At 27.8% G+C, this 16813-nt stretch overlaps 5 protein-coding genes across 9 annotated transcripts; 3 read left to right on the top strand and 2 right to left on the bottom strand.

Moving 5' to 3' along the window:
• Positions 1 to 50: 50 nt before the first annotated feature.
• Positions 51 to 4948, bottom strand: LOC126923229 (uncharacterized). Its single transcript, XM_050736510.1, has 8 exons — positions 4783 to 4948; positions 4436 to 4478; positions 4072 to 4202; positions 1122 to 3983; positions 883 to 1046; positions 596 to 800; positions 406 to 528; positions 51 to 338 (listed from the first exon to the last, which is right to left on the bottom strand). Coding segments are annotated over exons 1-8 (3645 nt in total). The 5' UTR covers positions 4785 to 4948; the 3' UTR covers positions 51 to 223.
• Positions 4949 to 5008: 60 nt separating this feature from the next.
• Positions 5009 to 7596, top strand: LOC126923246 (homocysteine-responsive endoplasmic reticulum-resident ubiquitin-like domain member 2 protein). Its single transcript, XM_050736545.1, has 4 exons — positions 5009 to 5471; positions 5821 to 6212; positions 6292 to 6669; positions 6745 to 7596. Exons 1-4 carry the CDS (start codon positions 5337 to 5339, stop codon positions 7025 to 7027), a joined length of 1188 nt encoding a protein of 395 aa, XP_050592502.1. The 5' UTR covers positions 5009 to 5336; the 3' UTR covers positions 7028 to 7596.
• A 990-nt stretch (positions 7597 to 8586) lies between these two features.
• On the top strand, positions 8587 to 12019 carry LOC126923237 (atypical kinase COQ8B, mitochondrial). 4 transcript variants are annotated; one of them, XM_050736527.1, is made up of 12 exons: positions 8587 to 8710; positions 8833 to 8883; positions 9037 to 9270; positions 9428 to 9964; positions 10055 to 10274; positions 10348 to 10557; positions 10665 to 10780; positions 10847 to 11009; positions 11068 to 11270; positions 11359 to 11511; positions 11601 to 11701; positions 11772 to 12019. In XM_050736527.1, the coding sequence occupies exons 3-12, from the start codon at positions 9079 to 9081 to the stop codon at positions 11944 to 11946; spliced, it is 2070 nt and encodes a 689-aa protein (XP_050592484.1). In that variant the 5' UTR covers positions 8587 to 8710; positions 8833 to 8883; positions 9037 to 9078; the 3' UTR covers positions 11947 to 12019. The 4 variants fall into 4 exon arrangements, with proteins under 4 accessions (XP_050592484.1, XP_050592487.1, XP_050592486.1 ...); XM_050736530.1 differs by lacking the exons at positions 8587 to 8710; positions 8833 to 8883 and having other exon boundaries at positions 9114 to 9259; XM_050736529.1 differs by lacking the exons at positions 8587 to 8710; positions 8833 to 8883 and having other exon boundaries at positions 9114 to 9259; positions 9412 to 9964.
• A 189-nt stretch (positions 12020 to 12208) lies between these two features.
• LOC126923255 (gamma-glutamylcyclotransferase-like) lies at positions 12209 to 16195 on the top strand. 2 transcript variants are annotated; one of them, XM_050736562.1, is made up of 4 exons: positions 12209 to 12394; positions 12541 to 12839; positions 12909 to 13013; positions 13278 to 13523. In XM_050736562.1, exons 1-4 carry the CDS (start codon positions 12290 to 12292, stop codon positions 13297 to 13299), a joined length of 531 nt encoding a protein of 176 aa, XP_050592519.1. In that variant the 5' UTR covers positions 12209 to 12289; the 3' UTR covers positions 13300 to 13523. The 2 variants fall into 2 exon arrangements, with proteins under 2 accessions (XP_050592519.1, XP_050592520.1); XM_050736563.1 differs by lacking the exon at positions 13278 to 13523 and adding an exon at positions 16031 to 16195 and having other exon boundaries at positions 12254 to 12394.
• Positions 13064 to 16765, bottom strand: LOC126923232 (leucine--tRNA ligase, mitochondrial). Its single transcript, XM_050736516.1, has 8 exons — positions 16478 to 16765; positions 16176 to 16383; positions 15694 to 16087; positions 14714 to 15597; positions 14275 to 14631; positions 13961 to 14201; positions 13623 to 13860; positions 13064 to 13435 (listed from the first exon to the last, which is right to left on the bottom strand). Exons 1-8 carry the CDS (start codon positions 16574 to 16576, stop codon positions 13220 to 13222), a joined length of 2637 nt encoding a protein of 878 aa, XP_050592473.1. The 5' UTR covers positions 16577 to 16765; the 3' UTR covers positions 13064 to 13219.
• Positions 16766 to 16813: the final 48 nt, after the last annotated feature.

The raw sequence follows: 16813 nt of genomic DNA, 5'->3' as shown, positions 1-16813 counted from the left end.
AATAATATACTGGAATAATTTCATCATGCAATTTAATTACCTATACAATATTTTAGTAAAAGAAATATTAAACATTTTATTATGCATTCTCGTATAGTCACATGTAACATTATTACAATACAATAAAATTAATTCTTGATTATTCAGTAATAATTTCTATTGGTTGATTATTGCATCTTAATTGGTATATCTTCATGGAGAATATGCTAATATAATTTTTAAGTTATACAGTAGACTCATCCATTAGATATATATAGTCTTTCACATCGTTTATATATCTCCGCAGAAATTTATGATCTCTTTTTACATTCATTATCAACTTTTTAATATCTTTCTCTCTGTAAAACAGTTAAGTTATAGTAAAATCATCTCTTACATCGTCTCTTAGATACTTTTAGAACTGACCTCACAGAACCTATAAGACAATGGACGGAGATATTTTGAGATTCAATCTTATCGAACGGTTTGATATCTATCGTAATCTCCAGTACAATGCTCCCAGTTTTAGTTTGTGATATGAAAGATACGCTAAAATAAGAGAAAAATGTATATACTGCATCAGACATAAAAATGATACGGTTTAAATCATTTTTACCTATCGTGAGTTATTTCCATCAAATTTAGGTCGTTCAAGCGCTTCAAATCGAACATAAAATCCATTGCTAACTTTACTTCCTCCGAAATGTAATTTAACATCGGTAAAATATCCTTACGATTTTTATATAAGTCCAATAATTTTGTTATGTCTAACTTTTCTAAAATCATTCTATGAACTATACTTATTAATGCATCCGCATCATCTAATAAACAAAGATATTTTTAAACAAATTGCATTAAATATAAATTAATACTCTTTTCATTAATTCGCTTTTTGGGACTCACCTGCTAATCGAGAAATTAATTTAATCTCTTTAATAAATTCATTATTTATTACATCACAAGGATCCCGTATAAATATTACTACTAACAGTGAACACGATATGAAACCAACAATAAACATACTTTTTTCGATATTTTCGTGGTATACTTCCCAAATAATCTCGTTACTAAAACGGGTATTTCAAGAATTATATGATGCAATATCAATGAAATATTAGAAAATATTAAATTCATTGAAATACCTTTTCGCATAATCTTTCAACTCGTTCATTAACGCAGAAAAAGGATCCAATTCAATTGCAACATCTTCTTTGCAAGAAGTATGAGGTTCCAAACTTAGTTGCAATTTATCGTTTGAATAAGATTCATTATTTACTTCCATTCTGTGTATATCAATTAACTTATCATTATCAGCTTTTGGAGTACTTTCATGAATAGCTCTTATATTTGATAAGGAATATTCTATGCTTTGATTTTCTAAATTAGAATTGTTCAAACGTAAATCTTGATCATTTTCTTCGTTAACGGGCGTCGAAGATAATTTTTCACTATCATTTACTGTTGAAGATGAAAGGTGTAAAATTTGAGACTCTGTATTGTTATCTCTTACATCCAGCAATTCCAACTTCTGGATTTCACCTGTTTGTACTTGATCCTCTTGTTCAAGATTTGAATTCTCTGGTGCAACATTTAGAGATGTACGTTTTATCAGAAATGTGCAAGATTTCCGCACATTTTCCTCTAATACAATTCCTTGACAATCCTCAAGATTTAAAGTACCTTTACTATTCCCATTTTTTGAAAGGCAATTTGCTTCTATCTTAACTTCCTTATTGCAACTAACATTCATATCTGTATCTGTCAAATCATCCAAACAATTAAATGATGGTAATGATGGAATTGATTCTAATACTTCCACATTTTCATTGAAAAACATATCGCTTTTATCCGTTAAGCATTCCCTATTATAATCTCTATTTTGTAAACATTCTGTATTATTCGAAACGCTACATACATCATTTTCCTTGTTATTTATATCAAGAACATCATTGTTAATTTCTGAAATGTTATTTTCTTTGTTGCTGATTGTAAAAGTGTGATTACTATTTGATGGTTGAATTGTATATGTTCTTCTTGGATGTGATGTAATTATTTGTGTGTATTTAACTGGTGAGTGTTTATCTTTATTTAACTCAGAATTTACAGCAGAAGCATCATTTGATACAGAGTTAAATGTAGCACAAGCTATTTCTGTGTTATTTTCTCTCAAAGCTGAAGCAAAAGTAGCTTGTTGCACTGACTCATGCAAGGGCATGCTAGGTGTAATATTTGCAGAACTCTGAACTTTAATTGGAGTATACTTTTCCAGAACATTATTTTCTACACTTTCTGGAAAATTGTTTTCCTTATCTATATAGCTTTCTTTATTCATGGTTGTATCTGAGTTTAATAAACAAGGAATTGCTACAGTAGCAGTAATATCTTTTAAGACATTATCAGTACAGGTTGAGAAATCTGGAAGGTTTCTATTTTGAACACTATCAGGTAATGCTGATTGTCTATCTTTAGTAAAATCTGTGTCAAAATCTTCAGCTTGAGATTGTGTTGTTGTTACATCTTTATTATCATTTACATTTGACTCAGAATATACAATTATCTTTCCTTCTATATTGCCCCTTTTATTAAGTGATGGTAATACATCTGTAAATGTCATAGAATTATCATGAAAAATAATAGTTTTATTTGATAGTAAATGACTTCTACTATTGTCAAACGTAGAAGCAGAAGAATTTGATTGGGTGGTAGGTACATTTTGTGTAGCTATCTGTAAATTATTTTGGTATATTCTAGGTAAAGTTGTTATAGCTGTGGTAAATTCCATTGACTCATTATTACAAATTCTAGTTTTACTATCATTTGTTTGTGTTTCATAAACATTTGAGTTAATTCTTAATTTTTTAATACTACTTTCTGGACTACCAAGATTAGTTGCATGTTGTCTACGATTTTTTTTTCCAGAATGTATATTAACTGGGACTACATTAGTCATTTCTAAAGATGTATTTAATAATTCAGTTCTTTCATCCTGTCTTGTAATATTATATTTACATTGCAATGGTTCTTGTATCATTGGTAATCTGTCAGGAGATTTATAAAAGGTTCTTTCTACAACTTTAGTAATATCCATTGATACATCATGAAAAGTAATTGTTCTATTCTCTTTATCATTTGAAACACAATAATTTATACTATTACTACTTGGTTGTAAATTATGTATAGAAGGTGGTACTGCTGTAGTCATTTCCATTGAAACATTATGAAATCTTTTAGTTTTATCATCTTCACTACACATAGCTGCCTGTGGATTACTAATATTATCATTAAGTTTAATGACAGATGGTAAGGCTCCAGTTAATTCCATTGGCATATCTTGATTTATTAAATTCTCTGTTACATTGGGTTTGTTAAATTGCAGAAAATTTTGTGCACTTGATGGTAAAACAAGTGTTGTTAATTCCATTGATACATCTTTAATCTCTTCAGTATCCTTATAATGTGCACTAAAATACATGTTACTGGGAACAACTTCAGTCAAATCCATATATATATTCTGAACAGATGTAGATGTAAATGTATTTAATTCATTATGATGAAAATTATTTACATTTGATTCTGATAACTCTAACACTTTTTCAGTTAAGTTTCTATCGGGATCTTCATACACGATAATACTCTTTGATATGTGGTTATCATTTTTCAACTGTAAATCAGTCAAAAAAGTAGACTCAGTTTCTTGAACAACTGCATCATGAAGTGTAACTAATGGTTCAGTCAGTAACATTTCATTTTGACAATTTACATCTTCAATTTTATTTGCAATGTGTGAACTATATTCTTCAACATCAACATTTTCATTTGTTACTTTATTACAAACAAACTGCACATTATTTTCATGAATATTATCAAAAACATTTTCTTTGTATACACTTTCAGTCTCACATTCTTTTTGATTAGAAGAACATGGTACTTTGAGATTACTTAAATCATGCTCTTCATATGTATTATCCCATACAGTTCCTTGCTCCAAGGAATTGCAAAATTCTCTGTACAATGAATTTTATACCATGAATTAACAAATCAATTACATTATTGAAATTCATTAAAAAAAATTATAAGCAGCAAGTAACTCACTTGACATGTTTTTTTTCTGCAAAACTAACACGTCTTTTAATCTTTGCCGTTGCAGTAGGACTACTTTCATTGGAAGAGCTATTAAAGTTTAAGTTCTGCAGAGGATGGCGTGGTTTGGGAGGCTTAAGTATCTAAGTTTGTTACAAAAATAACAGTGGTATTTAACAAAGTTTCAAGATAACAGGATAAACTTATAATCAAACTTCAAAATATTAATTAATTAAATAGTGTGTCAAATCCAAACAACCTTAGTACATAACTTGTGGCATAATATACACAAAGCCGCAATAACAGTATACTACAGAATCAACATTAATATTATTTACGTGTCCTACAAATATTTTTTGAATATCAGTATACTTACAGAAGATCGCCTTGAACTGTTTGTAGTAGATTTGGAGGGAACCCTGCAACATAGAAGAATACATTAAAAGAATATCTTCAAAAAGATATTTGTTGATAAATTATAACTCATGCATCAGTATTTTATAAAATAATTCAGAATAGAATAATTAAATGAAGTACCGATTTTGAATAATACTGACGAATAAATAATTGAAAAATTGCAAGGTTAAATAGTATGAAGCCTAATTTATGTCAATACTACTTTATAACGTTTAATATTCATAGTACACCAATCTTTTCATAAAAGATAAACAGTAAAGTACATCGATAGGGAAAACATTTAATAACAAATGAAATAATGCTCACATTTCATTATATCCAAATTTTGTTTAATTCAAATTCAAACTCAAAAATTTCGAAGACTTCGACTCTCTAGTAACGGTAACGATTACCAACTCTATTAATGTCAAACTGCACTTGCTACTGCGATGCAGTTTTCATGAACTGTTGGTAACTTTCGCAGATTACGATATCGCTATAAGGCATTGAAATGAACTTAAGAATCGGCTCTTATCAAAGCATAAATAAATTGTAATCTGCAATTACGACCTACGACCAATGATAAATCGCCAAATACGTGATTCCATTTAGTGACGCTTACAAAAATATATTTACGATTAAATATCCGTTTGAGTTACAAAGTCTCTATGAATCTATTTTAGTCAGTATCCAAATAAATAGTACGAGGTATTTTATATAAATCGGCAGGTTGATTCAACAAGGGAAATAACGTAGTGTATAAAAATCTCTCAAACGCAAACATCAATCTGCCTCGGTAGCACTGTTAATTAATTTTGCTGAGTGATTGACAGTAAGAACAGCTGATCAAACGGGATATAAAAAGCCAGGATTTATTAACAATGGAAGGAATCGCTGTCAAAGTAATAATAAAAGCACCGAATCAGCAGATTAAAGATCAAATCGTAAATTGTGATATTGGGTGGACCGTTCGCCAATTAAAAGAACATTTGTCTGATGTTTATCCTAGTAAACCAGTGAGTTTTATTTCGTCTATTTTATGAATCTCACGTCGTGTGAAATTTTGTGAAAGTTGTACTCTTAGTGAAAGCAATGTATCATTAACATCACTACATGACACAAAAAAAAAACAAAAAAATATTGCGGACGCTTCCCTTTAAGTATTCTTAGAAAGCTATAGTGCGTTATCTATTAGAGATAATACGTTGATATTTTTATGAGTTTAATGATGATAATTTAATTATCAACAATAAGATGATTATATTTTATTATTTGTCTGTAATAATTAATTTTTTATTCGAAATCAAGAAATAGTAAAAATATTGTGTAAGAAATAACATGATAATGAATTGAATATATTTGTAGGAACGAGCAAGTCAGAAACTCATATATTCAGGGCAATTATTAAATGATTCCACATGTTTAAAAGATGTGTTGAGACACTGTAATGGGCAAGAAGATCAAACATATATAGTTCACTTAGTCTGTGCTTCGCAAAAAACATCAACAAATAAAATAACTGAACAAGTTGTGGAAAATACAAAGACAATTTCTACTGCAAGAAGTACAGTGGAAAATACGAGATTAAATAATACAAATAATATACAGAATCAAAGTCAACATATTACTAATGTTGCTACGCAACATACTCCGGCACAATTGTATTCTACACTACAATATTTTGATCCACGAAATAGTCAACAAATGGCTTGGATGCAACAAGCATATACCCATTATTTTACACAATATATGCAACTGTAAATGGCATTCTTATAACTTATTTTAATGTTTGGAAATTATATATAATTTATAGTGAAAAAGAATATTTTATTATAGGATGGCAGCACAAGGAATACAATTACAGACTAGCATTCCATATGTTCAGCAAATGAATGTCAATACAAATGATAATGTTCAAAATCCATATACAAATAACACAAACAATAATAATAATAATAATAATAATAATAATAATAATAATAATAATAATAATAATAATAATAATGTAGGTGATGAGCAACAACAACCTGCTGCTCAAGAAGCTGATGTTAATGGAGGAAATAATGGTGCTGGAGAAGATGGTGCATTTAACAGAGATTGGCTAGATGTTTTTTATATGCTGTCCAGAATAATTCTTTTTTTCACTTTAGTATATTTTTACTCATCTCCTCTAAGATTTCTTATTGTTACGTTTCTTGGCTTTGTAATGTATCTGTAAGTTAATATATATAAATATTGTGTTTACATCTTTTATATGCAAATATGTACAATGAAGTCAATATTTCACAGATATCAAGGTGGTTTTTTCCGGGTACAACCTATTCTATTACCTGAAAATAATAATGGTAGAGGGGATCGGGTGGATAACAATAACCAAATATTACAAAATGAAGCAATAGGTCCACAACCTGCACAGCAACAAAATGGTCAAGTACCAGCTGTACAAGCAGAAGCAAGAACAAATGCAAATGAAGAACACGAAGAGGAAAGACCTGGTGCACTTGCTTTTACCTGGACATTTTTCAGTACATTTTTTGCTTCGCTTTTTCCAGATCAACCAAATGTTATTTAATTTTAACAAATGTCCGTTTCTTACACTTAACTTTGTTGTAAAATTAATTTTCTTTGTTTTACATATGTTTTTAAAATAAGACACTAAACCTGATGAGGTGGTCTCTCTTTACATATATACTTAATAAATATTGATATCAAAAGAAGTCTTATTAAGAATCCTAAAAAGGATATTTTTGAAAAAAAGAATTTCAAAAAGATTTTACAAATTTTTCAAGTATAAAAATCTTGTATACAATGATAAGTATATATAGATATACATATTAAATGTACACATAAACTAAATAGCATTTTTTATAAATACTGTTATTCATATACTTCTAATAATTTTATGCATATATTACTTTAATTTCATTGAGACTACCTCAGGGTCTATAAACAAAATAAATTTATTTGGCTTAAATTTATTGAAAAAGTAAATCATCCCAAATCGTTTAGAATTTGTTGTATAATAAATTTTTTGTTTCTCTAGTTCTATAAAGGTACAACGAGAAAAGTATATACTGTGTATATAAATAAAATTATTGTAGAGCTTATAAGGTATTGATAAATATAAATACCAAAAACAAATTATGAGTTTTTGTTCATAAAAGTTATTAAAACAACAATCTTGTTAACAATTGATTTTCTGTGATTTTTATTGTGAACGAATTTAAAAAGTTCGCTTTCTAATTTACTAGATACATGTTTAAACCTTGTTTTATAAGATATATACATATACTACAATCCGCATGCATAATTTGGGTTTTGATTAGGTTTCCAAAAATTCAAAATATAGTAAAAGCATTTTTTGCATTTTACAGCAAGACTTAATACAAAGTTTAATACTCCTTACTAATTCTGATAAATTCTCTTATAAATCCCTCTTATAAATTATATGCGGAAGAAGTATGAAATTTTTCATAAAATATGTATGAATGTAGTGAAATTGGTAGATTGGGAAGAATAGCAAGGAAGTAGTTAATATGAAAATGAGAAAATCAAACGTTTTTAGAATGATTTTACTATATTTTGAATTTTTGAAAACCTAATCGAAACACAAGTTACTCTTGCAGGTTGTAGAAAACTATTTATTTCTGAATCACGAGCTGTTTGTCAGTAAGACATTGCCTTTACAGCATACATTCAATATGTTTCTCCTTCGCTGGCTTACACACGATACTTTTATACATTAAACATTTCGTAACTGAAAATAATGGGTTTTTAATTCATGTTTATTAAGACTTTTGTGTTTGTTTTTATTTGTCCCCAACTCTTTTTGTGTATTCTACATACACACATGTATATTATTTATATATGTATAATTCGTAAACAAACCATTAAATAAAGATATTCCCAATAAACTATAGAATTTTTGTAATTTATTTATTTATAGTTAATAAACTGTTATTAATAAATCAAAAATATGAAAAGGAAATTCTTATAACTTTCATAACCTGATTAATTATGTAGTTAGTTAATATTTTTAATAAATAACAATATAAATAAAATATAAAATAAAAATATAAAATAGAATAAATAAGACAAATAATATACATACTCTAAGAATTCTAAGAAAAAGATTGCATTATATTAATTTTTTTTACATACTATGCACTGTGTATCAATTGTGCGAAGAGTAAAAATTCCTTTGCATACATGTTTCTAAAATATTAACAATTAAATTATTTACACCAAATAAAAGATTGGGTATTTAATTTAAGAAACTATTTTTATTTAAAAATTATATCTAATTGATATAAAGAAGTATCTATAGTAATAAAAGTCCCGGCACATTGTACTATAACCCTATTTATACGTTTCAAGGTCTGCATATATTTTAAACACATGTACTACAGGCGGTATATTAATATTCAAGTATGTAATTTTTTGAAGTCGCAACACTCCTTATAAGTAAATTACATAGAATAACCTAATACATTGTTATTAAAAAACAAAAATAATATGTCTGTGTATGTGTGTATATATAATAGAGAAATAACATCATGACTTAAATTTATATCTCAATAGGCAGTATTTAACAATCAATTTCTACATCAATCACATTAAAAAATGTCTCAACATCGGATGTCTGATGTCATTGGTATACTTAGAGGAGCTAAGGTAGTAGCCGAAGCTGTGATTAAGCATCAAGAAGAGACAGTTAAACACATAATAAAGACTTCAAGTTTGAAGACTACTACAGAGAAATGCCTGACAGATAATTTAAAAACATTGAATAATATAAAACTAAGTAAGGTTCCTGTAAGTTTCAAAAATAAATATAGATTATTAATACCTTTTTCTAATATGGCAAACATTTTTGTAATATAACAATAATTATCTTATATGGTGACTAATAATATAAATTAATTTTACAAATGAATATTATAATTTCCTGTACAGTATAACATGTATACAGGTTCAAATAACAAAAGAATTTAAAGAAGTGACAGAACGAATAAATGTTGTTGAGAAGGGTATAATAGAATTTTTGAAATTAAAAACTAAAGAAGTGACAGGAATGCCAGTTGATTCAGATAAACCTGGAAAATCTACCAGAACTAAATTATATGTTTATAATCCTGCTAAAGATCCAAAAGAAATAATAATAGAGATGGATGATGCAAACGTAAAACCTGATAACGAAAATGATATACGAAGTAAACAGGATAAACCATTAAAAAAGTACTCAACTGTGAAAGAAAAAATTGAAACAATTTCCAAACTAGAATATGAAATACCTAAAATTGAACTTTCTGAGAAAGATAAGGCAATTTTGAAGAAATTGGAATTAGAGCATGAAAAAAACATAAAGAGTCAGAACATGAAACAAGATGTATCAAATACATTAAAAACTGATTTTGAGATATTAGAAAACAAGGCAACAGAAAATATGAAAGTAGCTTTAGAAAGCTCTCAAGTTAAACCAAAACCATCTGTTAGACCAAAGCAAACTGTGAGCCTTTTTACATTTTTATATAAATTATGATAAATGATATGATGCATTTTATTTAAATACATTAATAAATAAATTTTTCTTTCAAAGCTTTCACCTAGTGCAAAAGCACAAAAAGTTCCATCTACCAGATTACAAAGAATGATAAGCTTTGGAACATTAGGAGTTGGTCTTGGTGTTGGTACAGTTGCAGAATACACACGTAGAACACTTGGATTAAAAAAACAAAGTCTTGGAGACACATTTGATAGCCTGTTTCTTACTAAAGCAAATGCAGAAAGAATAGTTTCTACATTATGTAAAGTGAGAGGTAAATATCCTTAATACATTTACTGGATTTTTTGTCAATTAATAGTTATGTGCTTTGCATATGTTTATAATAGGTGCAGCTTTAAAAATTGGACAAATTTTAAGTATACAAGATGAAACCATTATAAATCCTGAACTACAAAAAGTATTTGAACGAGTTAGACAAAGTGCTGACTTCATGCCAAAGTGGCAAGTTGAGAAGGTATTAGCCACTGAACTTGGACATGACTGGAAAAATAAATTAGCAACCTTTGAAGATAGACCATTTGCTGCAGCTTCCATTGGTAGTTACCATTTATTTTTATTCTTTTAAATTAGCTTTTTCTTGGAAGGCCAAAGTAATATAAAAACATTTTAAAGAACATTCTTTATATCAGAAAAAATATTATAGGCCAGGTACATCATGGTACCTTGTTAAATGGACAAGATGTTGCAATTAAAATTCAATATCCTGGTGTAGCTATGGGTATTCAAAGTGATGTTGAGAATTTAGTAGGCATAATGAAGGTATGAAAATACTTGATTTTTGTTTTATTTAAGATTATGTAAAAATATATCTAGAAATTTTTACAGGTTTGGAACATTTTCCCAAAAGGCATGTTTATAGATAATTTAGTGGAAGTTGCAAAACGTGAACTTGCATGGGAAGTGGATTATGTAAGAGAAGCAGAATGTACAAGAAGATATAAACAACTTATAGAACCGTATTTAGATTATTATGTTCCAGCTGTAGTAGGTAAATTGAATTAAATATTAGCAATTTAAATGTAAAATTGACTTAATTTTATATTTAGATGAGCTATCAACGAGTCAAATTTTTACAACTGAAATGGTAGAAGGAATTCCAGTAGATAAATGTACAAGTATGAATATGGAAACAAGAGAACATATCTGCAAATTAATAATGAGTTTGTGCCTTAAAGAATTGTTTGTTTTTCGATACATGCAAACTGATCCAAATTGGTCCAATTTCTTTTATAACACCAATACAAGACAAGTTTGTATATAAGATATTATTATATTATCATCAATAAGTGCACATTATCTTTGATATTATTAATTATAGTTCCTAATATAATTTTCAGTTAATATTGTTAGATTTTGGCGCATGTCGAGGATATGAGAAATCATTTATGGATAAATACATTGAAATAATTTATGCTGCAAGTGAAGGCGATCGTAATAAAATTTTAAATTTATCTAGAGAAATGGGATTCCTTACAGGATACGAGTCTAAAGTATGATATGTATATTTTTTAATAGTTTTAGCTTTAGGAAAGATTATTATATTAACATTTATACATTTATTACATTGTATTAATTTCAGCTTATGGAAGAAGCTCATGTAGATGCAGTAATGGTCTTGGGTCAAGTATTTGATAAAAATTCTAAATATTATGACTTTGGTGGGCAAGATGTAACTAAACGGTGAGAACAATATGATATCATTTAAATTAAATCATTAATAAATTAATAAATTATATAACATTGATTACAGGATTCAATCATTAGTCCCAACAATATTGGATCACAGGCTTTGCCCTCCACCTGAAGAAATATATAGTCTACATAGAAAGTTATCAGGAGTTTTCTTATTGTGTGCCAAGCTTCAAGTTAAAATAAATTGTCGCGATATGTTTCGCGAGGTTTATGCAAATTATAAATTTGAATAATAATGCTATATAAATTAATGCTTTATACCTTAAACATGTATAGTTAAATCAATATAAACATTTTTACAATCAATACCTTCTATTATTTAGACCTCTAATTTACTCATATACTTCAAGCATTAAATTTGTGTATCTTCTAATTTTAAGTTGTATTCTGATAGCAGTTTATTTATTGTAACATGCTTTTGTTTAAATAAAACCTGGGTAATTATATAAGGTACGATTATCAAAAAACATCATAAATACATATTTAATACTGATAACGAATGATACCTTAACCTATTCATCTCTTTGTTCCTAGTAATAAGTTATCTTCAACAAATTTCATAAATTAACTGACAAAATGTCTAATAAATTCTTATATTTTGCATACGGAAGTAACATGTTAACAGGAAGAATACATATTAATAATCCAACTGCAGTACGAAAAGATATCGGATTTTTAAAGGTAAATATACATAGTTAAAGGAAATTTCCTACGCGGTTAGTAAATCTATCTTTATTTTGAATAATTGAAAACATCAAGATATGTGTTATGCTTTATAAAATTTCATTATTTGCTTTATTATTTATGCAAATACTGAATTATATCAGAATTTCAGATTAGATTTTATAACACACTCAAAGAGATGGGGTGGATGTTCAGCAACAATTGTTCCTACAGAAAATTATATTGTATGGGGAGCAGTTTGGGAATTAGATGAATGTAATATGTGTACATTAGATAATCAAGAAGGTGTAGCAGATAAATTATATTTCCCTTTAATGGTTGACATAGAAACACTTACTGGTAAAATATTTAAATGCAGAGTGTATCAGCAATGTAACAATCCTGATAAAAATGTAAAATTGTGTTTGCTACCAAAACACAGGAGACCTTCACCATTGTATTTGTATGTTATACTTAATTCTATTCAATTTGTTTAAAGTTTATTATATAATTATTAATTATTCTCTTACAGAGAAACAATATTAAAAGGTGCACATGAAAGTCAATTACCACTTGATTATATTAAACTCTTACAAAAAATACCGCATAATGAATATGCAGGAGAATATGACATTGGGTAAGAATAATTATTTATTTTATTATTTTTATTATTCATTAACTCATTGCAATAGTAAACAAAATTTTTATTTATGCAGTTAGTTTCATTATGTACAGGCTCTTTACATTTAAATAACTTAGTTTTCATACAAAAAGTACATTTGATAAAAAATTACATATATATCTATAATTCTTTTTCTGCTTCTATTTTTCTTACCTAATGTATTACATTTGAACATTGTCTACTCGTCTTTTTGTTGAAATTAATATTTTTGGATCACAGCTTTCCCTTAAAAGAAGTCTAGATTTAACGATCTTATGCTTCTTTAAACGTTTCTGGACAGTTGGCTCATTCTGTATTAAATCAAGAGCTGTCTCAAGTGATAATTTATCTATTTCATACTTGGGTATTTTAATCTTTGTGCAAAGCCCATTATTTATCTAATAGTATAAAGAATGGTGTAGCATTAATAATGTGTTTATATAAAATTATACATAGTATTAAATAAAGTACTTTGATTTCTAAGAATCATACTGTTATTATTTATATAGTTATATAATAAATAATAGAATGTAAATTTATATAATGATAGTGAAGTAATAAATACTTTAAATACTTTGTACTTACTATGATCTCTACAGACATTTTATAATTCATATCTATTTCTGGCCATTTTTGTTCCATAACATCTTTATCTAAATCCACTTCATTCTTATCTATTAGATGATGTTTTACCTCAGAAAATGCGGACCACAATTCCGAAGCAAAATGTGGTGCAAATGGAGCAAGCATTATAATTTGGACTGCTAATGCACGTTCATATTCACGACTTTTTTTCATGCATTCTACACACACTTTGCGTATGCTTAATATTAAAACAAAAAGACAATTACTAAAATCTATCTTATTATTATGTATCTAAAATTATTAGAATTGTTGATGTACTGCAAAATTGTAATATATACCTATTTGTAAGTCCTTGCATTCTTGATATTGCAATACTTAATTGTTGAGATCCGATTATATTATAAGTTACAGACTTTAAAAAATAATTTCGACTATCAAACATGTATTCATCATGTTCTGCAAATTTAGGATCAGTAGGTTCCGCCTGAAGCTCTTCTGAAGTTATGCTATTGCGATAATCGTTAAAAGTTTTTACAGTCTTCCATAAACGATTTTGCCAATTTAATATTCCCGGCATGGCTGAATATTATTAATATATACATTATTTGATATATATAATAATTAGTTAAAATTTTTATTACAAAGAGCTTACTGTTATGGTCACAACGCTTATCTGAAGTTGGTGCTTGATCAGCTAATATAAATAATCTAGTTGTATCAATTCCATATTTATCTAAAAATTCAAGAGGATCAATGCCATTATGTTTTGATTTAGACATTTTGTCCCATGAGACAATGACTGGTTCTTTGGTATTCTTTTTTACATGTTTTCCTGCATGTTCTTCCACTTCATCCGCTTTTAAATATTTCTTTGTCTTTTCTAGCTGATATGTTTTACTAAGTACCATACCCTGCACAAGCAATTGTTTAAATGGTTCTGGAGTGGGTAAAAGTCCTTCTGAATGTAGAAAATGACTTATAAATCTGGCATAATATAAGTGCAGTACAGCTGAAATTATAATGTTATTAATTTGAGATTTTTAAATATATATATTTTATATCTACAAAGAATTTAAATATTAGATACTTACCATGTTCTTTTCCACCTATATACAGATCAATAGGAAACATTTCTTTTGCTTTGTCAACAGCAAACATCTCTTTCATATTTTGTGGGTCAATGTATCTCAGATAATACCATGAACTATCTACAAATGTGTCCATTGTATCTGATTCTCTAACTGCTTGAGCTCCACATTTAGGACAAGAAGTATTTAACCAATCCTTAGTTTCACATAATATAGACTTCTTATTTGAAGATGAAAATGTTACATTTGGTAAAATTACAGGAAGATCATTGCGTGGTACTGGTTGGATACCACAATTTAAACAATAAATAATTGGAATTGGTGTACCCCAATACCTCTGTCTAGATATTAACCAATCTTGCAATCTTGAACTAATAGGGTATCCACCAATTTTCCACTTTCTTGCTTTAGATAATATTTCTGATCTTTTGTTTTCTTGTTCTTCATAACTTCTTATTGAATGCCGTACAAATTCAATCCCAACTATTTCAGAAAACTGATAATCATCTATTGAAGCAGACGGTATACCAAGATAAGTATCTCTATGAGTTGGAAATGCAACTTTATCCGTTACAAATACTGGCAATTCATTTCCATTGAATGGGTTTATTACTTTAACATCTATGATTTGAATTCCTTCTGCCACATCTCTACAATACTCTGATCTATTTAATAAGCTTTTTGGAGATATTGCAATAAACTTTGCATATTCAACAAATTCTGGATAATTAGTCCAAATATTTACTGTTTTGGGATAATTTGGGATAGTTCCCATCAACTGTAATTCAAAACTAGTACCACTACAGTCACCTATCCAATTTTGTTGGATCTTTTTGACATCTCTCCATTCTATCAATGTTGGATCATCTAAACCTTGAGACAATGATCTGACATGATACAAAATAAATTGGTTAAATACTATTTGTAATTCTTATTATATATTTCAATGCTTTTTAGAGATTGTTAAATTCTAATATACCTACTTAGCAAATGATGTAGTCCTAACAAACCACTGATTTATCAACTTTTTTTCTACTTTTGCACCTGATCTCCAAGAGCAATTATTTGCATCAACTTGTTCCTCTGCTAATACAGTTTCATCAACAGGATCCCAATTAACAAATGATTCTTTCCGATAAACCAAATCTTTGTCAAAAAGTTTTAAAAATAATTCCTGCGTCCACTTATAATATTCATGATCACATGTAGCAAATTCTCTATTCCAATCAAAAGAATAATTCAATGATTTTAATTGATTTCTCATCTTTTTAATGTTATCGTATGTCCACACAGCAGGATCAACTTGTTTTTCAATTGCAGCATTCTCAGCAGGTAATCCAAATGCATCCCAACCCATTGGATGAAGGACATTGTATCCTGAAATAAAAGAGAAAAGTGAGTCAATAAAAAATTATATAAATAAACCAAACAATATATATAATTACAATTAAATTAAAGAATTTACCTTTCATTCTATAAAAACGAGCAACTGTATCACTTATTGTATAAACCCTTACATGTCCCATATGAAGTGTTCCGGAAGGATATGGGAACATTGATAATACATAAAACTTTCTCCTTGTATTATCTGCATCATCAAATTGATGTAAGTTAATTTTATCTTTCCAATATTTTTCTATATCCTTTTTTATTACATTTGTAATTTCTGCATTCTAAAAGTATAATCAATGCTTTATGCATTATGATAACAATATCAATTTATAACACTACATACATGTACATTTTTTTACTAAATAGAGAGCATACCGAAAATTGGTTTATGCCGGTCGAAGCGTATCGGTAAATGACATTTTTTAAGAATATATTACTTTTATAATATGATACAAATGATTCTCTAATCTTCATTTTTAATTAAATTATTTAAATACCTATTTAAATATTCTACAATTACACATGAAACATTTAACGAGTGCTTAGTATGCACGGTCTTATAGCAAGTTGCCATATTTATTAACTACTTTAAAGAAATTTCATTTTACATTTAAATTATTTTAATAAAATTATATGTAAAGCGAAGCGATATTTATAAACAAATAATATTTTTAAAATATGATTTTATCATAAAATAATGTAATTTCAAAC

Source organism: Bombus affinis, chromosome 13 (assembly GCF_024516045.1).
Source record: "Bombus affinis isolate iyBomAffi1 chromosome 13, iyBomAffi1.2, whole genome shotgun sequence".
NCBI classification, from domain to species: domain Eukaryota; kingdom Metazoa; phylum Arthropoda; class Insecta; order Hymenoptera; family Apidae; genus Bombus; species Bombus affinis.
This window is presented reverse-complemented; position numbering and strand designations above follow the sequence as displayed.